Source organism: Toxotes jaculatrix, chromosome 17 (genome assembly GCF_017976425.1).
Source record: "Toxotes jaculatrix isolate fToxJac2 chromosome 17, fToxJac2.pri, whole genome shotgun sequence".
NCBI lineage: Eukaryota > Metazoa > Chordata > Actinopteri > Toxotidae > Toxotes > Toxotes jaculatrix.
The window spans coordinates 3,041,514-3,069,509 of record NC_054410.1 but is presented as its reverse complement, the minus strand read 5'-3'; the positions used below and the strand labels follow the sequence as shown (position 1 = coordinate 3,069,509).

General features: G+C 43.1%; 1 protein-coding gene across 1 annotated transcript; it reads right to left on the bottom strand.

The window, feature by feature from the left end:
• Positions 1 to 3: 3 nt before the first annotated feature.
• On the bottom strand, positions 4 to 27,917 carry eif2ak3 (eukaryotic translation initiation factor 2-alpha kinase 3). The gene is made up of 18 exons (XM_041060891.1): positions 27,434 to 27,917; positions 17,047 to 17,176; positions 10,254 to 10,448; positions 9,927 to 10,057; positions 9,154 to 9,421; positions 8,839 to 9,004; positions 8,617 to 8,742; positions 8,194 to 8,316; positions 7,808 to 8,037; positions 7,443 to 7,555; positions 5,856 to 5,978; positions 5,077 to 5,226; positions 4,124 to 4,682; positions 3,808 to 3,981; positions 3,325 to 3,498; positions 3,094 to 3,195; positions 2,264 to 2,326; positions 4 to 1,321 (listed from the first exon to the last, which is right to left on the bottom strand). Exons 1-18 carry the CDS (start codon positions 27,739 to 27,741, stop codon positions 1,139 to 1,141), a joined length of 3,318 nt encoding a protein of 1,105 aa, XP_040916825.1. The 5' UTR covers positions 27,742 to 27,917; the 3' UTR covers positions 4 to 1,138.
• Between the last annotated feature and the right edge of the window lie 79 nt (positions 27,918 to 27,996).

The window sequence follows — 27,996 nt, the reverse complement described above, 5'->3', positions numbered from 1 at the left end:
AAACAGGTTTCTCCCTTCATTTATCTACAGAGAGCAAAGAGGAGGTGTTGGAAAATGATTGAGCACCTCGGAGTCATTGTGTAAATTTACACACAGAAAAACTGTGTCCAAGTACTGGCTTTAAGATAACAAAGTCACACTCACCCCTTCACTTTTCTATCAGATACATGCAAAAACCACACGAGCCAGAGGCTCAGCATTCATCCAGAGGGAGCCGCGGGCCCCTTTCTAAAGGCAAATCACATCTGATGAACTGGATTCATAAACTCTTCTCTACACAATACATCACCTTCTCTCATAAAAAAAACCACATAGGAAAAAAAGATGGTCTTTTTTGGTCTCCCAAATCAGGCATATTGGGTGTCAGAACACCAGTTAGTGCTCATACCAGTGATCAGTACTAGTCACTAGTAGGTTGGATGATCAAGCATCAAAGGCCCCTTTGGAGTTTCCTCTTGGTTTTGATACCTGAGGTGTAGCGTGAGTGAGTGAACACTGGCTGAATGTTGAGAGCAAGAGAGCGTGTTGTGACCAGACCAGAATCAAATTATATCTAAAATAGCTCTTATCATGTCTGTCAATTATCTCCGAGTACCAGATGATGTTTGCCACGTCAGTGAGGAGAATGCCTGTCGTCTAAGACAATCACAAGTAAATATTTCAGAATCAGTTAGGTATAATGTTCTGTGATGATAGTTTCATCTCTGCTGAGCTGACCGGCTGCAGCGAACACTGCCCATCTGGTACTCAGAGCCATTTAAAACAACAACTAAGAATTATTTACAAGTACCACTTGAGCCAAGTCTGGTCGTGACCATAACAGAACGGCTGTCACTTTAAAAATATTCTTTCACTTGTAAGTGTGATTAAAATTGGGAATTTGAGTAGTACAATAGTGTGCGAATATGCAACGGCATGTGTATTCACCAAGGACGGTAACTGTGCAGGACTCTGTCTAAAGCCACTGAGATAACTTCCCGCACATTTGTCGTACTTGGCTTCTAAAGTGATTCTGTCAGAGGCAGTGTGTGATGGCAGGGGGCTGAGGTGTTTCTTTTGGACAGCAGACCAGCAGGGGGGATGACAGGGGGAACAGGGGGAATGTGGGACGGGGGTTCTACATTGCCACATGGGATCTTCAGTTAGTCGATGTCTGACGTGAGGGACGGCCCATGGACGAGGCGCTGTAGGTGCGGGAGCGCTGCCTCACAGCCAGTCGGCAAGGCAGCTCCAGCTCCTGGAAGAGGGGAGTCCCTGTGATCTCAGCTGCCTCGGGACGCTCGCTGGGGCTCAACGACAGCATGCTGCGCACCATACTCAGCTACACACAGAGAGAAAACAGACAGCACAGTGAGTGTCTTTGACAACAGTCATGATACAGTAATGCTACCGCTAACACTGTCAACCATTAATTCAACTTATTAGCTTTTCTTAAGGCTCATGTGACACAGCAGACCCAGGACTAATTATAAACACAAACACTAAACTGCTTTAAATACACAGCTCAGATAATGGAAAAATATAGTAACCCATGAAGCCACATACAGACATATGCATACACAGATGGTACACATAAACACACAGTCACATATTCACCCCCCTAATACACAGACACACACAGACACAGTGTACAGGACGTCCTAGAACAGAACAGCATACAGCTAGTAACGTGAGATACTGGGATAACAGGGCGAGGGTATTTCCAGTGTTGGAGAATCACAGATTATGCTGTGGGATTATGCTCATCTCATTACAGAGTAAACAGGTAAACAACATAATGCAACCAGCCCAACACCAAACAGTGGCCCAGTGCCGGGTGTGGTGCTAAAAAACAAATCTGATTTACTATTTGAACATATGGATAATTTTATTCTAATGGGACGATGGAAACAAATGAATTCTAACAAATTATTTATATCCAACTGTCTGAGGTAATAATGAAGCTATTTACATTTTACTTTGTGTAAAATGCTGATATTTCCATATTTAACTTTATTTTCTGTTGATTTGGGAGTAAAATAATCCAGATACGGCTCCTAATTGGATTAGCTAAACAGGTTTAACTCACCAAGTGGATTACATTGGTGACTGCTCATTTGAATCTGTGACTACAATATGAGGACAAACTCTCCGTGCTCTTGTTGTGTTCCTCTTTTTTCATTTCCTCAAATTTGTTCTCAGAAGAAACAAAAATAGATTTCTTTTCTTGGTTTACATATAGTTTGGGTTTGCTGCCACTAGGTGGCAGCAGCAGGCCACTCACCTCCTGAGCGTTGTTTTTGGAGAAAACCTCTGGGAAGCGCAGCACTCTCACCTCTGTCAGTGTCTGGAAAAAAAAAAGATGTAAACACCTGTGAGTGGAGCTGTGCAAATGGCTAATCAGGCCCTTTGTTACTGAGACAAAGACGCCCTGGTCGATCACACAAGGGGAAAGAAAATCTTCTATTTAAACTGACAATCATTCAAATGGCAATAACCATTATGTATTAAAGTTTCCCCAACAGAATTTTCAGTCAAAACAGAATGATTAAGTGAACAAAAGAAAGATAAACTGCCTCATTACAAAGTCCCTCCCTCGTCCAGCTTACACAAAGAGCAGCAGCGTGGATTCTTACTGAAGCCAAAAATTAGAGCATATCATTTTAATTTAAACTAACAGTTTTGGTGGCGACCTGTCAGTTTTTAATCTGAAAAATATAATAGCCTGTGTCTTTGTTAATAATTCAGGTTGGGTAAATATTACTTACACAAATTAATTCTCAAAACACGTATATAATCCTGCTACTGTTTGATGAATCTTTATTCACTCCCCACCTCCCTTTTATATCTTTTGCTTTGCTTACACAGCAATTTTTTTTATTCAGTGCATCACATGCCTATTTGTATCTTACACAGAAAACAGTGTATGTTGTAAAGAGGAAAACACACAAATTTTGTCTACATTGACTATAATAATCATGTGCTTGGCAGGTTTAAAAGCCGAGTGTCGGGGTAGTATATTTCAGTAGAACAATCCTTTTGGGAAGTAAATGAAAGAGAGAAAAAGAAGTAAAATTAAGACATGTTTATGTGGCCATGAGTTTGCTGACTCACCCTCACTCTCTCCATCTGGGTCCTGAAAGGATACAGGAGCTCAAACAGGATCAGACCCAGAGAGTAAATGTCCACTTTGTGAGAGTATGAGTTTCCGGAAAGCTGCCAGGACAAAAAGGAAAAGGACGGAGTCAGAGACTTGACAAAAAAATTGCACACTCAGTTATTTTAAGTGAAATCTCTCCTGTTAATGTTTATCCTAAAAATTAGTTGGTCCCTATGTCTCCTCACCTGCTCTGGGCTCATGTAGAGCTTAGTGCCGACCTGGCCCGTGTGTCGGGTAAGGAGCGGAGCGGGCGTCAGGGCGCTTGGCTCGTCATCGTCCTCCTCCTGGTCCATGGCCGTGACCAGGCCAAAGTCTCCCACCTTCACCACGTCGTCCATGGTGAAGAAGATGTTGGAGGGCTGGAGGACGGACGGTGGCGGTTAATGTAAGATGTTTCACTCATCAAATACAAGAAAGGCAACAAGCCTTAATAATACATGCACCAGCTGACACGTCTCATTCACAAGCACAGTAAATCACACATGTAGTGATCAAACCAAAACCAGACAGCTTGGCACTTTGGGAGTAAGAGGTACATTTTTAACAGTGTTTGCCATGTTTTAAAGCAGATTTAGCTAAATGTTAGTGGGTACATCTGCCTTTCTTTACATTCACTGCTTCAGTATAAGATACAATATAGTGGAGGGTATGCATGTGTGCATGTTCACCTTGAGATCCCTGTGCATGAGCCCCTTGCTGTGCAGGAAGTCGACAGCCTCTGCAATCTGGAGGAAGATATCCAGACACTGGTTGTGCTCCCTCTGCTCCGGGAGGCAGCGCTGAGCCATCCAGTCCTTCAGGTTCTCCTTCCGACAGAGCTGCATCTGGATGTACAGGTACACCTGGAAATGGGAGAAGACAGTTTGAGTTCATGACGATTTATATTTGACACTCAAAAGAAATATTTCACTTTGGTTGTTACTGGAAAAAAAAAAGAAAAAGAAAAAAGAACATAACCACTGTATGAGTGAATGACTGACTGACCTTGGGAGAAGGCTGGACTCGCTGGGTTGGAGGAGATGTGGGGAGAGCCAAGGTAAGTGAGGTTGGCCGGGGGGGAGAAGAAGAAGACGGCGGGACAGATTCCTGTCGTCTGGTGTGCGAGGAAGACGAGCTGTTCTTCTCCGTCAGCGTGCCAGGACTGGCTGCACCAGAGGCCGAGTCTGTGTCTGCCTCTGCATCTCGGTCGCAGCCCGAGTCCTCGAACACTATGTCAAAGGAAGAGGAGGTACAGTCGCTGGGGCCGCGTGGGGGACACAGCTCAAAGGAATGGGGGGTGTCTGAGGCGTCGGGGTCAGCCTGGCTGTCCCTCTCAGACATCAGGCTGTCGTGGCCCAGGAGCGGGTGGAACGATAGGTCTCCGTCATCGACACCAAAACCTACAGCACCACTGGCGCTGCTGGAGAGGAGGGCACGTGAATCAGCGGAGGCCTCCAGAACATCTCCTTCAGGCCCAGAGACAGGTGAAACAGAGCTGGACACTGGAACTTTAACTGACAGCGCCTCCATGTGGTCGAGGAAGCTCATTGGCCAGTCAGTGGTACTGAGAGAGAAAAAAAAAAGAGAATTGTTGCTGCCAGACTTACTGGTATAATTACCATACATAACATTCAACTACATCATAATATTACAAATAATTAAGCACAGACAAATGTGTAATAAACACAGATGAAAATAGGTAACATATTACATGACACAGACAAGTGGGACATGATGTGTTCAAGTGAGAGTGGAAATGATGTAAAATCTTGAGAATGAGATTCATGTGACTGATGAAAAAAATCAAATGCGATTATTTCACGTCATTATTTTCCCAGGCAGAGGCTTAGATTTCTTTGCACAGAGGCCATCGCAGGAAACCAGACCCCTCGCAGACTTACTGCCATGTTCGACCTGCTGAGCAGCATAGGGTAACAGGTTTAAAAGCCCAGTCTCACCTGGCATCTTTCAGCCATCGCTTGTCCATCTCCTCCTGCCAGCCCTCAGGGGGGCTCTCCTGCCAGGCGTTGAAGTAGCGGATAATCCCAGGGTGCTCCAGCTTGGCCAGAGCCTTCACCTCTCGCATCACCTTCTCACGGGCCAGCTCCCTGAATGATGGAAAAAAAAAAGTTGCTTTAGGCTTTGATTTATATTCACAGCAAGTTTGACAGTTGTTTTCCAGAAGTTGGTTGTCTGATTTTTCAGGAATTAAAGGTCTGAACACACAACTCTGATTAATTCCTTTGCTCTTATTATTCTTTATGTTTTATGTTCTTATTCACTTGATTCGTTGTTAACCAAATGCATGTATGAATGTTCTACAAAAACATCGGGATTTGTTCCATTACACTAACGGACTGTAATGACATAAAATGAAGCTGGCTTTGATACACCAAGGGCTTAATAAGCGCTTCAACAAAAACACCGGGCATAAAAATAATTAACAGACTAGTTTGTTATGCAGCGTGGCGCTCCAGTCAACAACGGGCCGAAAATGAAAATAAATGCAGTCGCTGCAGCTGAACAATAAATTTCCATGCTTGTCAGTACAAATATAAATGCATGACTAGCATTTGTTCCAAAATGTCAGTTATGACTCCATGTGGTTTTCTGCATTGAGACAAGTAAGACGCTGCTTACATAACTCAGTTTAACAGCTTTAAAGAAAACTGAGATAAAGGAAGAGGCAATGGCCTCCAGCAAGGAAGTCTGTGGTTTGACCAGTGAGAGGTGCTACCTGTTGGGCAGACGGATTCTTTTGATGGCGTAGTTGCAGTCGTCCACTTTGTTGCGGGCTTCAAACACGACGCCGAACCCCCCACGGCCGAGGCACTGCACTGGCTCAAAGTCAGTCAAATACCTGGGGAGAGACACTTTGGTTGTGATTATGCAAAGATGAATCACACTGCACTCGGCAGTAGAAAGGAGCTGTGTGTGACAAGTGTGTTGTCGCCTACGTCCAGGACCAGGAAGATCAGGAATCCAACAATCCACTGTAATCAGGAAGGTGTATGAAGTGGTAAAAGATGAGAACCAGAGTAGGAATTACCACCAGAAAATCCCACATTTAATATTGTGCTGCCAGAAAAACTCTTATATGTCTCTGTGGCAAACTCTACTTCAAAGTTACTTAATAACAGCAAAAACAAATATATAGAAAAAAAACTCTCTCTGGCAAGGTGATTTTAGGGCATACATGGCCTATTTTAAAGTTAAAACAATTTCATATTAATTTGTTGTATATAGTAGTATTTCAAGTAGACATATATCTTCTGCTAGCTGTAACTCAATCACACAGGACCTGTTAGGTGTAATCCCATTTTTTCCATTTTGAGTGGCTCCATAAACCATCATTAGGAAGTTCTCCTTTATTCTAAGCTGACTTAAAGAAGTGCAACCATTCAGTTTGCTGCTCAGAGAGACAACATAAAACTCTGCCTCAATTCACTGTCTTTTACACCCTGTCAAAGCTTCTCTGCTCCGGCTCCTCAGGGGATTGAAGGCTGTCTTATTAGGAAATGTGTGGGCACATGTGATTCAGGCCTAGTTTCCTGATCTCTATCTCCATCCTAATGATCCTGACTCATGCCTGCCGCAGCTGCTGCTGCAACAGCCACCACTTTTATTTAAAGAAAGTTCATCTAGCAAAAGCACTTTGCATGGATTGCAGCAGCAGCAGTAGCAGAGTTAAAGGAAAGGGATGGGCGGGGTGTTTGTCATTTTAGGGTGGATCAAAAGCAGAGAATGTGCACGCGATGACACCCTGAGAAAAAAAACCTGCAGTTTAATCAGATTTCTGCTTGTGTTTGGGTGGATGCAGCCACATTATTTAGCTCACGAATGTAAATGTGCAAAGTCTCATCGATCAGACTACAGGAGGTCAGTGGCAGCCCATAAATTATGGCTGCTGATCATATTTTGGATGTCCAAAATGACAAACAAACTTCTGACAATCTGCTGACAGTGATGTAAAGTGACACTCCGACCCTGTGGCAGATGCTGCTGGGTAGGGTGGGGTCTCCGGGTGCCAAGGTCATTTTCATTTGATGCCAAACAGCTGAGCTATCCAATCATGCACTACTACGGCTCATATCTCCCGTCGCTGCCTTGTCCTATCAAGGCAGGCTGGAAGACCAGTGGTCACCATGGTAACAGCGCTGAATCTGTAGCTACACCTTGAAAGAGTGAGACTCGCATGTGACTTTCAAGTGGATAACAACTCCCAGCACAGTAGTAGTGTTATGTAAAGTTCTCCTGAGTCAGGACAATATCATTTTACGTGGAGCATATTCTGCCTCAGCTTCACAGTGTGTTAATGATGTACCTGGACACGTATTCGTTGGAACGGGTCTCCATGGTAACCGGCTCTTTGGACTCCACAACCTCAAGGTCAAACTTGCTGTCGGTCTGGCACTGTGTCTCCGACTCTTTCCGTTGCTTTGAAGGACAGAAGGAGGACATCAAAGATACGTTGAGCAAATTTTAGATATTGCTCAGTTCTTTATTTAACAAAAAAAAAAAAAAGCTTAACTTCCGTGGCAGGTTAGGTCTGTTTCTAAGAAACACCTGAACACGGTCTCTGAAGAAGTGTTGTTTATCTCTTGCTTTAAAAATATAGAATTCCATACCTAGTGTGAAATTTACTTTTTATCAACAAAGAGACTCATATTTAAAAATATGAAGTCTTACCCTCACATAGGCTACAGGGGCAGGAGGGTGGAAAAACTTGCGGACGATGTAGGTGGTAGCGGCAATGCAGAAGAAGATGGTTCCGAGGATCTCCTTCCACCAAGGCAGCAGCAGCACGGGGTCCTTTCTCCTGCGACTTTCAGCCCCCGCCCCATTTACATTTATCACGCTTACAGCACTGTCACGTTTCTCCCGGTAACGCTTGCTGTAGGGGAAGTAGTAGCCATTGTCTACGAGGACGAAACAAAGAAATCCGTTAGTGGAGTTTTGTTCCCTTCGTCCTTCTCAGCCAATTTGCTTAACATCGCTGTACATTCTAGATGCCTGCATGTATATCAGACTTTATTTTGGTCTTTTACAACCTACGTCCAGTATCAGCTTCTTACCATATGGATACTGAAGGATGGACAGGGCTCCATTACTGTATTCTTCATGGGAGAACTTGTCATTATTTAGACACTTGTCAAATTCATCAGAGCCGACCAGGGCTGGTGTCCGGGATGGGGAATCTGCGTCAAGGACGAGATGAGTAAGTTATTTGATCTCAGCAGAAAGACGAATCAATATGGAATAACAATCTCAGAGTGGGCATTTATTTAGGGGAATAAAGATGGAAAAAGCTTTGAGGATTTAGGAACAGAGGGAGACACAGTGTCCACATGACTTCAAATATTTTTTTGGGGACACAGTTTCACTTTGTGGTTAAAACGACAACAACGAGGTCAGTCTTCGGTCACTGTGCCTTGAGTGTATACGCCCTCATAAACTCAGTCCCTGTGGTGATTAGACACAGCGAGTTGTGGACTTACGGATTAGAGGCTTCCATTTGACAGTAGGTAGTGGAATTATATTCTTCTCCGACCCGATAGCTTTGGAGGGAAACTTTTCAGTGATCCTCACTGAGGACTGGAGGTAGAGCTGTCCCTGGAACATCCCTGATGAATGAGGGCAATTAAGAGTTATACATGCACGAGATTTAATGGTTCCTGCACCTAGACATTAGGAATGAACGCTGCCACAAATAAATTTACCTAAGTACACACTAGACTCTGCAGCTCCTCTGGCCTTCTCCGGATCATCTTCATCATCCTCCTCATCAGTTTCTGACTGGTTGCTGTAGGCAGTGTCATCAAACAGGCTGATAGGTGTGACTTTACCACCGCCCACCAGCCAGGCTGAAGCGATGGGTGTGCAGAACTACACAATGCAGGTGACAGAATGAGCTGACATACTTTAACGATCTCCAGGCAGAGCGTTGGGAAGTGTGAAAGTTCAAATAAACCACTCTAAACATGCTCAGTATAAAACAACGGCAAATTTAGCTTGAAAGGTTCATAACATCTCACCTGACGCTCCCAAACCAACTGCCCATCAGGCTTGGTGCTGAAGGCCATGACCTTCCAATCAGGAACTGACACCTTGATGACAAGGTCCAGATTCTGGGCCGGGTTTTGCTGCTTCTCTGTCTGCTCCCTCTCATTTGGTTCATCAGCGATGACCCGCTGACTCTCCTTCCAGCCATCGCCGTTTGCCATTTCTCCCTCCAGGAAGTTCATTGCAGACTGCGACTCGGGAACAAGCTTCAGCTCAAAGTTTCCAACACTGAAGTTCCACCTTGTAACAAGAGAGATAACACACAACTGAAACAACGACTTTCAAAGTAGTTTTATAACTGATTATCACAATTAGGGGTTAACTTAATAAAAAGTAAACTAATGAGAATTGTTGAGCTTTATTTTGTTTAATAAATGAATTATTTATTACTCACTGAATTTTAAATCTGCTGACTCCAGATGTAAACAAAAACAATATTTATTTAACATAGGTCTGCATAATACAATTACAGATTTACTCTGCCTGCTAAGGGAGAGCCAAGGACACTGACAATAACAAATGGATAAATCATGAAACTTCTTTTTCAGAGTCCATATGCAATATATGAGGAAGTTGATGAAGTGCAGCATCCGTATTAATAATTAATAATTATTTAAAACCACTGACTCAAAGTCAGCTGGGTGACTGTGACCCTTTCTGAAAAACCACACAAGATACAGCAGCTGCTTCTTGACTCAGGCTGACTGACTGACAACGACACACTGAGTGATTGAATAAAACTCACTTCTCCATCCCCGATCGGGGCCTGATGGCTCGCACAGTCTTCTGAGTCCTCTGCAGCAGGAGCATGTCTTCGGACTCCATCTCATTATCCCCCCAGCGACTGCAGCCCACCGCAGAGCAGATGTACCGAAGCTGAAGCAAACAGCGGGACAAGTTACAAAGTGGGTTATTCTACTGTGTTCGTGTAGTTAGGACAGGCTGATGTTTTCCTGACTTCTTTCAAAACCAACTGGTGTGAGTTATTTGATTCTGTCTCTAGTTAGAACAGAGAAAAAACGAATTTATTACATTTATTATCATACTATCATGTTGGAATGATTTCACTGACCTTGCCACTATAGGCCCCCAGGCCATAGGTAGTAAGGGATTTGCCCCCGACCAGGACTGTGTCCTCTCCGATACGGTAGGACGACTCCAGCAAGGACTCCACACTGAAAGGCACTGCCTCCATACTCTCTCTGTCCCGGTTCCATTGGAACAAGGCACCGTCCAGTGAAGGGATGACCATCTTATTGCCAAATACCTGCAGGAAAGACCAGATTGGTTTTATTGTGGTTTGTTTCAGTCTTTCACTGTCTAACTATCACAAGTTGATGTTAAATTAGTTGGAGAAGCAACGAGATGTCATCTTGGAATGTGAGACACTGGGACGGACAAATTTCAACATTTTCTGAGGAAAATAACTGGCAAATTAATTGATAATGAAAATAATCATTAGTTGTAGCCCTACGCATACCCGATTACAAAAAGCTATGAAATGAATTTGGTCATTTTGCACTAAATGTTGCATTAATCTTTTTGCTGTCCTACCTAATGTTAACCTCAGTTTGAAAGCCAGAAAGCCAAGGATCTGAATACAGATGATGATGCTGTACCACAGCTGGGCTCCCCCTGCTAAGGTTGTCTAAACGAGCCCCAGATACACAGAACAGTAAGAGAGGTGCTGTTGCCACTGCTGCATAAACCATGTCCTACCTTTACTGTAATACAACTATTTTATTATTTCTGTCTGATGCAACAGCTTTTAAAACCCATCAACCCTCCTGGAATATCTATTACAGTTTGAAAAGTCCTTTTCAGCTCAGACAGACAATCGTTCAAACACAAAAACACTTGCCCACACGGACAACACTGGCCGACACACATCCGCCCACTCAGGAACAGCGTTAGCCCCCACACACTTGGACTCAATCCACAGGCTTGGGACCATTACACAACTAAGAGCCCAAGTAATTAACCTGGATCTTTATAAAAGTGTGCAACTGTGGATAATGTGTGTATGTTCCTGCGTGTGTGTGTGTGTTATCAGGTGCTCACTGTAGGGGAACAGGAGGATGACATCATTGCAAAAACTTGAGCCTAATCCTGATTTAACCTTCATAGCTTCAGCTCAGCAGGGGGTGTCAGGACAATTAATTTCTTCCAGCACTCCAGTCATCATTATGCAAACACTGTAATCAAAAATCAGTTTATCTGAATGTCAGAGTTGTGACAAACAAACTGATCAGTGACACAGCACTAATTAGAGATTCCTTATTTTGCTGATGGACATTTCCAAAAGGGACAGACACATCGTGAACCTGTGAACATTCAGTCACCTTGTTGGGGAAATCTAATCTTATCAGACTCGAAAAAAGTCAGTTTAGTACCTTTGTGGTAGATTTAAAAATACCAGGAGGGAGCAATGGCACAAAGATTTACTAGAGAGCATAGCCAGAGGCAGAGGTGATGTCATCTTTTTAGAGAGGGGGGGGGGGGGGGGGGGGGTGGATGGCTTGGAGACAAGACCAGGATAAATTTAGCAAGTGAAAGGAGGAGGGGTTAACAATCTGACCATCACATCACACTATGCTGGTGTGGCTGAGGGGGCGCAAAGAGGTTTACAGCAGAGGGGAACTTCTCAGAGCTGTGGATGAGTCATCCTGCTCCTGATGCCTTAATCCATGTCTGTGATCCGGCCCGGTGTTCTAACACCAGTTAGCCTAGATCTCTTCTCTCAGCTGCTCTTCTTGCTGATCTTGTCCATGTGCACAGACACACATACAGACACGGTTCCATTCCACGCTGACTGATCAACAGTGTTGTCCTACAAAACTCTACATCAGCAAGCAGAGAGGACAAACTGAGAAAAATAAAACAAACAGAAGCAGTCAAAAAATTATTTAAGAGTTTTAAGGTGCATTTATGTAGAACTTTTTCATGGCCTTCCCCTTGGAAGTAAGTAAAATAAATAAATAAACATCCCTCCAGGCCACTCCTGCCCAGAAGATAATACAATTCCCATCTAAAGTCATCATATCACACAATAGGTTTGTTTTGTTTTATGTTACTTTTAAAACTTTAACTTTCCAAGATGATAACTGTGAGGTTTCCATAGGACAAAACTTGAGGCTTTGCTGTAAATTTAAAAAACACAAAGTGGTTAAATATTTGGTATCAGCTTTGTCACTTCATTCACACTCCATAAACATAAATCTAATGCTAATCTCTTTGTTTTAAATGTGGTTTAGATGAACTAAAATTCAATTCAATTGACCTGGCAGCGTCACTTTTATGACTTTTGGCAACGGACCTGCAGAACATTATGTTACATACATGTTATTACTCTCCCATTAGCCCTGATATACTCTCCGTCTGCTGGGTGTATTTACCACTTTAAGTCTTAAGAATATCCACGTTCTGAGGTTTATAGAATTTATGTTTTATCTACAACTAAAAAAATGTATTTCTCTCAGCTGGAAATCTGTTATGCTAATCAGAATGAGGTTATTCAAAATTTGAAAAAAACATGAAAAAAGATGAAAAAAAAAAATCAAAGCAAATTAAAAGGTATCTGTTGATGAAATGTGTATGAATATATATTCGACAGCCCACCCCCACTCAGTTGTTTTATGTCTTTGTCTTTTCTGTTTGTATAAAGTGGTCTTTGTTTACCCTGGTCTCTGTTTTGTTTTGATTTTTTTTTTTTTAAAGGATCTTCTGTTAACTTTCATATCTTTATTAAATCTTGAAATATATTCAAAAGCAAGGGCTTAGATTTTGCATTTTTAACTTTTGTAGAATAATAAAATAAATATTTCAGAAGAACCCATAACTTAAAAAAATATTCTAAATGATTCAAAAACTGACTTCTCAGCACAAATGTTTTCCTTCTCCCTGTGTCTCTTCTGCTATGAATTTCATGGGCCTATTAATATTTTACGACCTATAAATCAGACTCATTTAAGTCTTACCCTCTTCCCTTTTTTGAATGCGCACATGCCCCTTCTCCAACAGAAATATCCATTATCAGTCTGAGAGCCATGTCATTCACTTACTTTGAGATATTCCTGTGTTGGCTGCAGTGAACGCTGCATTGCTCTACTGCACCAGAGCATCCAGACTTCCTTGTAAGGTCTGACTGTAGGTAAATATATTTTGTTTTGTAATTTGATATAATGTGCACTGATCATTATTAGTTCATCTTTATTATAACATCTTTAAGATTTTTGCATTTATATTATTATTTTTTATACACAATTTTGAAGGTGTTCTTCATAAGTAATCAAAACGAGCTGGAGCACTTGATAATTATTTGGTGTTTCTAATCATGTATGTTGTATTCTACCCTGGGGAAATGTAGCGGGGGAGGGGGGTTTGGTTGAGAGGGAGCGGAGGGGGAGGTCGGACAGTGTTGTGTTGGTGTGCACCAATGTTTGTGTGTGCGTTGCTGCAGATGCACCAGCGATCCTGTCAAACAGAGTCAGCTCTCACCCACTGCTAATGTGCCACTGTTGGCCCACAAGGCTACTGCTCCACTTAAAGGCGGCAGACAGTGTGTGAGAGAGAGAGAGAGAGAGAGAGAGAGAGAGAGAGAGAGAGAGAGAGAGGGATGCAGACAGAAGGAGAGAGAGAGAGGGAGAGAAAGTGAGAGAGAGCACGCCGGTGGTTTGACTATAACAAAACAAAACATGAAACGACAATCAAAATGAAATCAGAGCACCTACAAGAAAAAAAAAAAGCCCATCCGGCCTTTTTTCATTTCCTTCGCAACAGTAGAAGAATTATTGCTTGGCACATTAGTCACCGCGAGGCGATCAATGGTGATCAATCAATGTCTCTCATCCTCATTCATTCACGCCGCACGCCAGCAGAGGTATGCAAGTGTGTGAGTGAGCACAAGTGTATTGTCTATTATGTGATGACATCATCTCTGGTTCAAGGCATTACCTCACCTCACTAATCACCCAACCTCCCCCCTCTTCTTCATCCCTTTAACCCCACCCCCTGTGCATGACTCACTCCATGTTGGCACTGACTCCCTCCATCTAACCCCCCCACTCCACACACACACACACCCTTCACCCCCCCTCCAAACACCCCCCGAGCAACTCTTGGCTTTTTGAAGTGATGGCTTCTTTTTCTGCAGACATGGCTGTTTGTGGCTCTTCTGTCCCTCATTTCACAAAAAAAAAGAAAGAAAGAAAAAAGACACACACTCCGCAGGATGCAGCAGGTGACTGGCTGCTTCCTCCCCGGCATGCCGAGGCCAGCCAATGGCATGGCGGCAGACCCCCCTAGCCTCTAATCACCGAGCAGACTGGTGTCTCAGGGACCCAGCAAGCACCAATGAAACTGTTGCTAAGCGCTCGGGAGGTGGTGTAAGGGTAGTGGTGGTGGTAGGAGACAGTAGCAGCAGACTCCCCCACCCACCCAGACATCCACACACAGCAGACAGGCATCCCAGGTTACTGAGGGTAGAGAGGGCAAGGCTGGATTTAAACTTACATAAAATACATGAGCATAAAACACACACACACACACACTCCAGGGATAATAACAAATGACGTCACAGAAAGTCACTGGGTTCAGAGCTGACAGGCATCTCTCCTCGTTCCGCTCTGTCAGCCAAATGAAAGCCAACAGGTGAAAACACACAGACAGAGGGAATCCAACACACAAACACAAACACAAAAACACACACACACACACACACAATCAGCATCCTCTGTCACAACATGAGCACACTGGAGGATGACACATGTGTGTCTGTCTATGATTTTCTTGACACTTTATGTGAAGTCAACACACGCAGATGTAAACATGCAGTGGCCCTCAGAGACTCTAAAGCAGCTGTGGAAAGTATTCAAATAGAAACGCTTTGATACTGTAATGAAGTACCACAGTATTTTAATCTATTAAATATTATACTAAGATTTTAATTTTGATAAATTGTCTCCAACCAAAATTTATCAAACTTATTTTAAGGAAGAAAAACAGTTTCTCAACAAATTTTTGGTTTGTTTACTTTATCTTCAAATACTATATACTTAATATTGACACTTACTTAAAGTCAGTCATTACTTAAGTCATTTTAAATTGAGAAATTATTTTTACTAAAGCGTGAAATTTCATGACATAACACTACTCTCTGTTATACAGATCTATCTATTTTTTTTAATTTATTTCCTTGTGTTTAGGTTCTTCTGATTGAAAAGAACAGGTAAAAAACAAAACAAAAAAAAAAACACCAAACAAACAAACACAACATTAAATACAAGAAGTACAAGTACAAGAAAACAAACTGATATTTGGGGGAAAAAAAACACACTTTGACATCTCAATCACTTTGACATGTCAGTTTTCTGTGAACTTAGAAAAACATGAGAATCATGTAATACTTCAGATGAAGGCAGGCACAAATCACCAAAACTGCAGGATCCATATAGCAAGTGTGACATCTTGTAATTCAGCATAGTGGGGTGCAACTTTATATTCAAGGTCAAATGTGGATTTTGATGCAGCCAGAGGAGAGGATATACCACTGTATAAACTTTGAGTGCTTTGAGGAACCTTTAGGGGGTTTCTACATCATAACCTCTGAGGACCCCGAAGGAAAAAAAAATCAGATTTTCTGAATCTCAACCACAGCAGTTCTCAACCACGTGCCACCGAGCAGCTGATTTCAGTGATTAGTTCCCTCCTTCTAATTGTAGGTTTGCTAATCAGTGAACTCAGCTGCTGTAGTGTTTAGCTGGGATGAAAACCTTCAGACTTTTCAGGCTGAATAGCAGATACTTGAGAGCCACTTCACCCACTAATACGGGAGGTTTTAAAATACTTGAATGGGATTCTTCTGTGAGTAACCAAAAACCCTGCTATATTTGGATTGTTGAAGATCAATGTAAACCGCTGATTTTGTGCTTTCATTTTATACACTTTTTTTTATACTCCTTACTAAAGCACATAACCATAACCCTGGCTGTCAAAAGATATTAAACCTCATGAACTGGCTGTAGATTGATTTCATTGTTATACCACACGTATAAAGCAGAGATGTATTAATGCGACAGAGCCAGAGTTCATTCACTTGTATCCTCCTCACTAAGGCAGACTAACATTAAACTGATCTCAGCAGCCATCCAGACCCTTGTTAGCATCAGAGGCTTTTTCTCTGAGGCAAAACTCACACAGAGCGAGTCCACATCAAAGCAAAGCACGAGCACGCCTCTAGTATGTATTTCGGAGAGCAGCGCTCTGGTCTTCCTCTGGGCTACACTTCACTTTCAGCATGTCGGTGTGGGCGGTTAAGCCTCTGTATGCATGTACACACGAGGGTCTCGCTGTGTAAACCACTGCAGTCAACAAAGAGGCTAATCCTCCAGGCGAAACAGATACTCTCAGATTTATGTGGGGGTGTATAGTATGTCTGGTATGTATTGTGTATGTGTGTGCATGAAATAAACGTATGCAACAGCAACTCTTGGTTGGCTGTTCAAAGTGCACCAAGTTCAATTATTAGTGTTGCTGTCTACAGAGAGAAATCCTGGAGGGACAGTGTTTGTTTTGAGGCAAAGACAGAAGCGAGACTGCATCCTTAACCTCCCACTGACACGTCAATTGAAATGAAACTGACTTTTTCATCTACTGGTAGATGTTAATCAGCTGAACCATGTGTGTTTAGCTTGTTTAAGTGGCTGTATTTATCAGGTTAGGCTGGTCTTGTTAGACTTTGTCTGAATAATAGTGAAAGGCTGATTATATCACCAGTTTACTGATCTGGATCATTTATCTTTATTTGTTAGGGTAGGTAGCTTTTCTTATTTTTCCCCATTCAAATGAATAAATAAATGTTGGTTTACCTCAGGTTTGCTGAGGCTGGAGGACACCAGGCACCCTGAGCCGACATCTAGATCCCACTGCTTCCTGCCCTGGTTGTGAGGATCCAGAGCAGAGATCCGTCCATCCAGGGTACTGATGATTACAAGAGACCTGTGGGCGGAAAACAAAGAGTTCAACAACCAGCTTACATCAGTGCTGTCCTTTAACGCTGTCTTCCCAGTTGGGGTTTTAGTCGAATGCCATCACAGACAAGACAATAAAGGGCAAAGAACTTTAGTGGTGCAGATGTTGTCTTTCCCTCTCTAGTCTGTCCTTGTTTGGAAATCAGGGTGACCTCCAACTGCAGCCAACAGCACACCTGTGCCATGACAAAACCCGCCCTGTCAGCTAGTTTGGGTGGCATGTTGATAAAAGATGGGACCAGACTCGAGGATTATTAAAACCTGACCAGAGATCCCACGCGTAAGTCCCACACAGTGACTTATTTCCAGAAAAAAAAACAACATGAACATGTGAGATCATGAATTTGGAGTTGTTAGTGAAGCAAACCAGGAATCCATCAAAAATACACCTTGTGCATTGATTCTGCAAACCCCATGAAAACGGCTGAAACGCTGTATGAAGCAACATAGAGCTACAAAGCTGATCAATGAACTGGATTAATAAACTATGCTTAATCACTCACGGCACATAACACTGTTTTATCTGCTCACAATTTTCAGCTTTTTTCAGAAAAGACACAAGAGTCAGTTGCGCTTCAGGTGTGGGTGAACACACTGGTGGTGCTCTGAAACAGATGGTCACAGAGAGTGTTAGAGCACACAGGGGGATTTAACATGGTTACTTTTCTCAGGCTTAAAACTGTTATTACTGCCATAAAATTAGGCTAATTTACATGTAAAACCTCAAATGGATGTTTTATGTGTCAACAAAGGCTGCCTTTTATTCAGAGTGGATGAATTCATTCACTGACATTTCTGATTAGTCTTGGCTTTCTTCTGGACTCACTCAACATTGGCACAAAATTCGTCTTCATGAACACTGGTTTGACTGCCCACGATGACAGCTCAGAGAAATACCATATCAGAACTGTCAAGAAAACAACCAAACCCTGTATAATTTCACGTTCAGAGATCAGAGATGAGTTTAAGGAGCCCTGTCTTGTGGCTGTTGAATAACACGGAAGTTGCTTGACCATCACTGGCAAAACTCTGATTGGATTTGGTGCAGTAAAAGAAAGACAAAAAATATTCAAATGCTGAATACAGTTACAGCAACAAAAAGTTGACACATTTTCCAGGTCTTTCATTCAGAGGCATCGCTGGCCGAGAAAAGGCGCGAGGCTAAAAATAAGATGGAGAGGAAAATAAGATGCAGGGGGTGACAGTGTTTTCCCTTGGATGATGTATGGGCTATAGATTTCTCACAGCACCAGTGGGCTTTACCACTAAGAAAAGATTTATAAATTACTGCGGAGATGGATTTTTAAATTTGTTTTTTTTTTTCCCTTCCCAATTATTTCTGTAGCTCTACCTTAAATGTTAACTTGTTCGAGGGTTTTTTTTCCCCCCCATCAGAATCACAGTACAAATTCCCAAATGAGTTTTATTTCCCTTTTATCCCTCTTTTATTCCCCTTTATGTGCCCACACAGCAAGAACTGTTAACATTTCTTCTCTCTTTCGTCTAGTAACTCCAGGCTAAAAACAGTCTAACTGACTTCAGTGAATCAAGACGTCCAGCCCCACCCTTCGCCTAACTCGGAGCGCTTCTGCCGCATTGCTTGTCAGTCATGTCCTGAGCTCTGGCAGGGGCCACCTCCTGACTATTGATTTGTATCTGTCTAGAGGAGATGCTGTCAATGGGGCTTTTAGCTTTATTTAACCGGCAAGGGTCTGCTGAGCACACACGCCATCTCTGAGCACCCACCGCCTCACATCCACACAGCTGGGACCCAAGCAGCTTCCCTCTGTTGGCCACTGGGGCATATGGGGTTTTAACTGCCTCCCTCGAGGGCAACTAGACAGCAGTTGCTGAGGGAGGAGAAAGTGTTACACTGGTTCACTTTCCCAGCTCAGACTGAAAAGAAAAATGAGGAAACAGAGAAAATGTGTCCTCAGCATCATCCATCTTTTTTATTTATGCGCACTGTGACAGCTGTCAACTAAACTGAGTGTATTTATTATTAGCATCAACTGCAGTATCCATCATTTAGACTGAGCAGGTGAATTTCTACTGACAAGCTGTAATCCCTTATTGATTTCACCTATTGAACACACTTCAGTCATGAAGGGGAAAGAGCATGTTCAAGGATGTTTAAGCCTTAGGACAACTAAGAAATGGATTGTTTCAGAGGGTGCAAATCAATTTCAGGAAAGTTTCTCTTATGTTTCACCACACTCAACGACACATTCCCAGGGAGTTACACTTGCTGCTCTGGACAAGCTCGCTGTTCCAGCTCAACTGGAACTGGAAGTTTTGCATAAAAATGCAAATAGGATCACTTAACAGTAATGAGCCATGTGTCTTTCAGCCCCATCAAAGCCAAGATTATCTCCCCAAATCTGCTCTAAGCATTATCAGCTTCGCCACTAGCACTGAAGTGTAGAGTACTAAGAAAAACATTGTTTTTCCTCTCAGCCACCAATAAAAACAGAGCGCTAAAGCCCGCTCTCACCCTCTCGATTGGCTGCAAGACCCTGCCAAAAATATTAGGCTGATTGGTTGTTGCTAAGCAGGCGGCTCTCTGAGAGGGTGGAAGCTTTGGCGGCCTTCACTTGGCCGGCCCCGCCCCCTCCAAGTCATGCTGCGAATGTAGAAGTGAGGAAGAAGTCACTGAGAGCATTGAGTTCAACTTCAGAGATGGTAAGAGGGTGAACAAGAGATAGAAGAATTTCATTTTGAAAGGGAGATCAAAGGCTTTTGTGGACTCTTTGTACTCCAGATAAAGGATAAGGAGGAGGAGAGAGGGCTGGGGGTGTAGTGGGGGTGTAGTGGGGGTAAGGGTGGGGGAGGGCACTTGACTGTACAACTTAGGTATCGTGATGGTAATGGAGAAAATGAGCAGTGGAGCAGAGGAAGAAGGAGTAGCTACAAAAATAGTACTAAACCGATCAATAAAAACAACTCAAACAAAACAAACAGCCCTACTGCATCATTTAGAACTCGAGGCAATTTATTTTCCACGTCTGAGCCCCGAGACACCAGTGCTCTGCTCGTCACCAAAGGGATAACATGTAGCCTGTGGGGCTGCTGCCGCCGACTGTGGCAGATGCAGGCGGCGGAGAAGCTGAAAAAGACGTTGGAATAGCGAATGAAGAGGAAGAAAGAGGGAGAGTATTGCGGCTGCCAAGACCCAGGGTTGTTAGCGTCCTCGCCTGTAATGCTGTCAAAGTGTCATAATAGTGCAGAGTGCTTCTTCAATCACAAAGCGTATGGCGGAGCAGGGAGCCAATTAGCCTCGCTCTCACCAGACTCTCCGCTCCTCCGAGACTCTCAGCCTCAGTCTGCACACACCGGCAAAACCGAGCGGCTGGTAAACACACTCCATTGAAAGAAGCAACCAGGATGTTTACACAGGCCGAGTCTCCAGGGAGCGGGAGCCACTGAGCTGGACCAATCGCAATGGCGTGACACTTCCCCACAGCCAATGGAAGCACTGTTTTTCTCCTCACTTAGCCAATGCGCAAGCGGCTCTGCAGACTCTGAGCCAATGGCAGGCCAGAACGGCCTGTAACCATGCAACAGCGAGCAGCCTGGATGCACGCTGGAGTGTGGAGTTCTGCTGCCACGCAGCTGCCACTCAGCCTGCCGTGCAGCCACAGAGAGGCAGGCACAAAAATATGAGAGCATGGGGAGCACGTGGGGAGAAAGTTATGGATGCAGCTCTGAGCTGGGCCGCACCCAGCACCACCAGCTGCACCAGGAGGAGAGAGTCAAGTGCATTCCCTTAAACTGTGCACATTTTTAAGACATAATGCCACAGAAATGGCACAAAATGGGGAAGGTTTAAGTACGGTTTTATCACAAACGTGTGAATAAACATGATACTAGTAATAGTAACCTGGCTGCAGTGAGAACAAAAACAAGTTTTAAAATCTTTCAGAGCGCTCTAAGACTTTCAGTTGTGGCAATCCCATTATTCAGTGCAGGATATTTTAAGGCTAAAGCAAATATGAATATGCTCCCATGTGCCAAACAATGCAGAAAATAAACAAACACAATAAGGTTGGATTAAATGTCCAAGTTAAAGAAGAAAATTTCACCTGTAGGGTGTCACACTGGTGATTGACATGGCAGTAATGTGCCAGTAAGCCTAAAGAGACATTAATAATCTCAGATGACATAACTCCTGCACCTAAACACAGCTTAATGTGACTTGAAGGTTTATATAACTGTCCTCTGAACCTGTTAAATACACAAGTGATTGTTGTATGTCTGTCACGGCAGCTGAAGGCTGACTGATGTGGACCTGAGTGACAGACCTGTGACATGCAATCTGCTTTAAAGCTGACCTCACATGCGTCCAAAAAAACAAAACAAAAACACGCATAAGAAACACACACATACACACACACATCATTTAGAAGCGTTGCCATCACCCTCTCTCTCCTCCTGCGTTAAGCGCGCTCTCCTCTCCAACCCATATCATCTCACATGTGGTAAAATCCAAACTCTATGGCGCCACACTCCTGACAGCTGATTGGCTGGACTGCAGCTCTGATCCAAGGATCTGATTTGTTGTTGCTAAGCAGTGAGGATCCATCCAGAGTGAAAACAAGTCAGCATGGTCCTACTAACTACCAGCTAACTCCTTGTTTTCAACCTCCCCTCCCTTCGTCTCTCCCTCTCTGAGAGTATCCCACCTTTTTGCCTCTGCCCCACCCATACTGCAGTGCTGCAGGATGGGTCCTGCCGACTTACCAAAATAGCCACCGACCTAATAAATTCACACCTACTGATAATCAAATTCAAAACCGTACTGTTTAACAACCACATTTATGTAGAACTAGTTACTATTTCTGTCACTACACATGGTTATGAAACAACCTGCAAACGTCCGAATGAGCCATAACCTCTTCTATAACCCAGACAGCATTCATCAAGTGCAGAGAAAGTCACTAAAGGTCATCACATCCAAACATCACAAACTGCTGGTCAATTTTTCAGCAACTTCTTTATACTAAAGAATAAACTTTTATGTTATTACAGAGAGAAAGAAATTAAGAAACTGTTGAATAAGACCGAAAAAAAAAGCACCAGACATGGACAAAAGCGTGCTTACATAAGGAAAAGACAAAGAGGATAAAATAGGTTAAAAGAGATTATATAAGCTTGTTTGAAGTGACACTGAGTTTGGTAGCTAGAGTTCAGACCTCTCTAATGCAAAACATTCACTGTACACAGACTGAGTTTAAAGAACTAGGTTTCAAGTGCTCAGTTAAAACTTCCCAGAGGGAGTTCAATCAACTTCATCTTGACCTGTTATTTTGGGGACAGTTTCTATTAATAAAGCCCACAACATCTCCCTGGTTACAGAGAGCACACTGCTGAAACAAAGTAAGGGGGGGAAAAAAAAAACAAGGAAATGATCTCTCCCCTCCCGAAAAAAAAGAAAAAAAAATCTCCTCCTCCTCCTCCTTTACCTAACTATAGCAAGACCCATGCGGCCAACTCAAATTCTGAGCACTAGCCCGTCTCTCCGACGCAATTGGCCGACAAGTCCCCGGCTTGGCCGATTGGCTGTTGCTAAGCAGTAGGCTGGTGGGAGCCAGCCGGCGAGCAGGTCGGCCCAGAAGAGCTGTTGCCCCTACAGGGCCCTGATGGTGTGGGGGGGGAGGTTGACAAAGGGCGGGGGGTGAGTGGCGGTGGGGTGGCAGGTTCAAACAAAGCTGCTGTCCTCTCTCCTCTCACCTCCAAGTGCTCCCTAAGGTGCTGGAGGCCCCGACGGAGCACTCGCTGGCGGAGACATCAAACCTGCCAGCGCCGTCACATGCATGATTCACACACACACATGTACACACAAACACACATGCACTGAGACAGATGTAAACACCAAGTCTCCAGAGCGGCGTCTGTAACGTATAGATGGCAGCGTTAAAAGTGAGGTGACAGCCATCAGCCGACATGACAGCAGCTCACGTCCCAAACTGAAGGACGGATCAAAGCTAACATCTAGAATATTTATAGATTACAGGATACAGGGGTGGAGGAGGGAACGGGAATAAAAAAATAAGGAAAAAAAATAAAGAAAAAACAATTGCAACTGACAGAAACCAAAAAAATTTTGACATCTGAGCATAGACTGGTTTTCAAGCTGTCTGTTTTCAAGAATCTGTGTTTGAAGTGCTCCCTCCAAAATCTAATTTGGAAGAAAGTAAAAGGGTTGAACTGGAGGTCCATTTACTTAAAAACCAGATCCAGGGTCTGACACAAAGCGCTAAAGTTACTTCAAGTCTGCCTAAGTTACTTTTATGTATATATAAGGACACAAAAGTTCCTTTTATATATAAAGTTCTCTCTCTATCCAAAATGACCAAGGGTGTGTTAGCATTGCTATTGTCACAGGGTGGCACTTCTTATCACAGGACCTGGTCTGTTCAACTCGGTAAACAGCCTAAGTAAGGTCACAAAAGAACGTGGTGATATGTTTTTAAAAGGCTGACCTAATTAATGCTGGTTGTAGAGACAATTGCTCCACAAAAAGTATTCAAGTTTACTGTTTCCACACTTAGTCACAGCTGAGTTCCCTTTACCCTGTATTAAAGTCCAAGTTTACAGTCATTACTTGTTTAAATGATGTTAAATTTTTTTATTATCGACACATTATGTTCTTTGTTTGCGGCACGTCATGTTTAAATTGGCCCATTTTACATGAATCACACCTAAATCATGTTTAATTTCTTGTAACACTTCTAAAGTTCAACAACAATACTCCTGACAGACGGATGGAAACAGATAATGGAGTAGAGTATATACTCAAGGGGGGGCATTAAAAAGTGATGTGTACATGGGAAGGTAAGGGAGAGCATGAGGGAGGGAGAAAGTGTAAGATGAGAGAAAGAATGAATACAAGAGTGAGAGACAAAGAGAATAAATGCAACAATGGGACAGATACAGAGAGAGACAGACTGGTTGTGATCGCAGGTCTCAGTGTTTTGACACTAGAAAAACAAAACACCCTCTTCGAGTTCATCATTTTATAATTTCAGAAAAATCGGTGTAATCTTTTATACAGCTTTGTTGTTGTTTTACACAGAGGCTTTTTTATGAATAATTCACCTGTTCATTCTTGTATCTGCCTCTACAAGCTACTCTGTTAATTCTTTATCTTGCTGACTTCTACATATCAGTGTAACTGTTGTTATAATGGTGTGTAAATTCCTGTCCTGTGTGGCAGCATTTTGAAAAGTGGCAGAAATAAGACAGTAATATTATTTAGGTAATCGCACAATTAGCACAAACATGACCTTTCGTGAGCTCAATAATTCTATAATATTTTACAGGTAATAAGCCAAAACAAAAAAAAGGAATCATTAAAACTTTTAATACTATGCAAACTAATGTATTCTAAACATACGCAGAAAGTGACTGATACAAGATGACTCAAACCTAATAAGTGGTGCCAGAAAAACTGAATGTGGAAGAAAGGAAGAATGAAACGATAAGGTGGGAGATACAGGCTGTGACGAAGTGAGAAAAGAAGAGAAAATGCAGCAGAAAGTGACAGACAAAGGTAGATATACTGTATAGGAATAGATGCAGGCACAGAAAGTGAGCAATGGCAGGGTGTGACCAGCAGCAGGATCAACGCTCAGGAGTTTTCCTTCAGCAGCTGAGGTGCCTGGCAGGGGAATAGCCCGCTTCTATCAGAGTAAGCTGCTCTGCTAATTACTTTCGATTTCTTCTTTACACTGTACTGCAGATGACAGACAGAAGCCTACCCCCCCCCCCCCCCCCCCCCCCCCCCCCCCCCCCCCCGAAGTCCTTAAACCATATGTTGCTCTTACACCAGAGTTATTTCACCATCACTTTCATCCTGATAAGTTTGTGTCCTTGGTGGTGCACTAGGTGTGATATGTAAGCCACTTCTTGTCTGTCTGTGCAGTGGTGTGACCAAGATTTTATTCTTCTAACACCATGTAAAAACATTTTTTCTGTCTCACACAATTGTTGGAAAACAACAACTATTCCTCTCAACTTGAGCTCTGTGGGGCTGACTGCACAGTCTGCATAGCTCCCTACTCTGACGAAGCTGGGGTGGTATGGCATCCTAAACAAAAAAAAAGAAACTAATATAGGACACTTTGGGGATTGTCAGAAAGCTTTAAAGAGTCTTAAGATTAAAAAGGTTGATGGCTATAGGGAAGCAAGTAGCATTTTTCCACCAGGTAGGTACAGCTGCAGCAAGTTTTAGTATTACGGCAAGACGTGGAGAAATGGCACCAGAAACCTTCAAGAGGTTTGACTCTAACAGTGTTTTCAATTTTATGACTGACTTTGATCCGGCTCCCTCTTGGAAAGTAGACAACACGTTTATGAGACTACACAGAGAATAATTTAGTGAGGGACCTGAAATGCTTCAGCGGGGAAAGGCACTGAAATAAGAATGATTCAAGAAGCTGTACCGCAGTCAAAAGTACATGTAATGATCTTGGTTTAAAAAAAAAAAAAAAAGAATAACATGGCAGGGAGAAGGAAGGAACATCATGAAGAACACACTGCGCCAAAAATCTAAGGTGGGCGTCAAACCTACTGTTTACCAAGGAAGACAAAATCAATGCCCTACCCACTGCGCCAAGAACTGCATCTCACTTTGGGCAGTAGTAGCAGGTCTAACAACGTTTGGTAAACCTGTGATCTGTGTAAAGCAGTTAACTTTTGACTGGGGGGGCTCAGCAGAATGTCATGCCTTTACATGATAATATGCCATGAAATGTAAACTCTGCTTGACATGTTTCAATTGTATTCAAAGATTGTGAGCAGATAATGCACTAAATGTTTGCTTTTCATTTATAACAACTGCTTTCAGTTCATGTAAATTGCAAATTACATCACTACCACAATAAGGCTTCTCTTAAGCAAAACAACCCTACCTAACTACAACTTTCTTAAGCAGGAACAGATCCCAGAGCTGAGGCAGCATCACAACATGTGATGGGCAGCGCTTTAGACTGAGTGTTCAGTCTTTTCTCTAGTGCAACACAGCCAACAATGTCACACCTTTAAATGACAACAAACATTCTCACTTCTGCTAAATTCCTAATAAACAGTGGTTGATTACATGAACAGATCCTTCTCTATTTAAACTTTACTCAGTCTCAGCTCATAAGTAGCCTATCTGCTGACAAAAGGAGATAAGCTGTGGACCGTGAAAGGACGGTATCTCTGTTGTCAAGTGATTAGGTAGTCCTACCCGTAGTCCTACATTACATCACAGTTGTGTTACACAGAAACGTGTTTATTTATCATATAAACTTGTGGACTCAACTGAACCGACTGCCGCAGAGTCCATTCGCTTGAGCAACAGAGCAGGAGACAGGATTTTAACGTTACCTGTATTTAAATTTAGTTAATTCACAGTTAGTTAATGGCAATACAACTACCAAGAAACCCGAGTAACAACATGTCAGTTCATGACATGTTTCAGTTTCACTGTGGAGACTTTGGTCACAGTTCCAGCCCCTCTGTCAGTGCGCAGGACGCACAAACTTTCCGATGGATGAACTGAAACGCATTTCCATCTGACACACCGAGCAAAGCGGAAATGTATAGTCTACTTTCTAAAGACTTTCACTTCTATCAGCACACGGCGGCTTGAGTGCACAATAACCACAATTAATAACTAAGAAAGGGGCTAGCTGTCGTTAAGCACATGGGTGTTTTTACTACGTCTGCTCTTCTCACCATTTCCATCCAAACTTTGATCAGAACTCTGCGCCCATTATCGGACACCAAGTGAGAATCGCTCTACAGCACCGTGTTCTTCTTGTTTTGTGATCTGACAGTTTCCTGTACCGCTTAGCATTTCTTCCACGAAGATTTATCACGAACATGGGGATATTAGCTGGGGAAATACGCGTTAAAACAAGGGTTATGTGCAGAGCGGACTCAAGCAACGCATTCACAACAAGTTTAGAGTGCGGTGCTAAGGCGGAGGAATACTCGGAATACGTCCAAACCACAAACTGTACGTTAGCTAGCTAAACAGCCGCTAATCGCGACGTTTTAGTTACTTAAATTGAACTGAATGGGGTTTTTCAAACTTTCGTTTTGTTAAGTCGTCATTGAGGAGGTCTCACACTTTTTGCGGATGCTTTAACGCGAGTGTCAAACTAAAAGTGTCCGATAATGGGTGACTAACGGCTAGCTGTCCGTTACAATTGACAATTTCTTTTTTTAAAATTACCTTGTCGGTCGGACATTTCCGTTACTTTCTCCGTATGATTCATCAGCATCCCCGGCCGACGCGTTCTCGTCGTCCTCCACGGTAACGTCTGCTCCTATGACCGGGGCGCCTACGTTCTCCAAGCCCCGCTCCATGACTCTTGCACCATCTTCCAGCGAGGTCGAACCTGCACCCCGGGCGGCGGACTGCGGCTCCCTCCCGATGGCGGAGCCCTGAGCTTGCGACGTCCCGAATCCGATGAGCGCTTTCAGCAACAGCAGGAGCACCAGGGAAATGCTCACGTTTCCAAAGTGAAGCCCCCTTTCCATTTGTAAGACTGGCACATTAGTGAAATATGAGATTTACATGCCACTGGCCTTGTAAATCTTAACATAAAATGCTTAAAGTGCAAAAAAAAATAATGTAACCACAAAGAAAATTCCGTTATGGCTTGCAAAACGCCCTTCCAAATCTGTTCTTTAAGTAAACATAAACAGCCACTGGGGCACCATGTTATTCCCTTTATACTTCACTCGACTTGCCTTGGTAACGTTAAGTCCCGCCTTGTTTCTACACGAGGATTG

Excerpts from the sequence above, each read along its gene's own strand:
- eif2ak3 (XM_041060891.1), bottom strand. The coding sequence starts at position 27,741 with ATGGAAAGGGGGCTTCACTTTGGAAACGTGAGCATTTCCCTGGTGCTC. Across the intron at positions 8,743-8,838 it reads AGAGTCTAGTGTGTACTTAG|GGATGTTCCAGGGACAGCTC; the intron begins GTAAATTTATTT and ends CTCATTCATCAG. Across the intron at positions 3,982-4,123 it reads GAGTCCAGCCTTCTCCCAAG|GTGTACCTGTACATCCAGAT; the intron begins GTCAGTCAGTCA and ends TCCCATTTCCAG.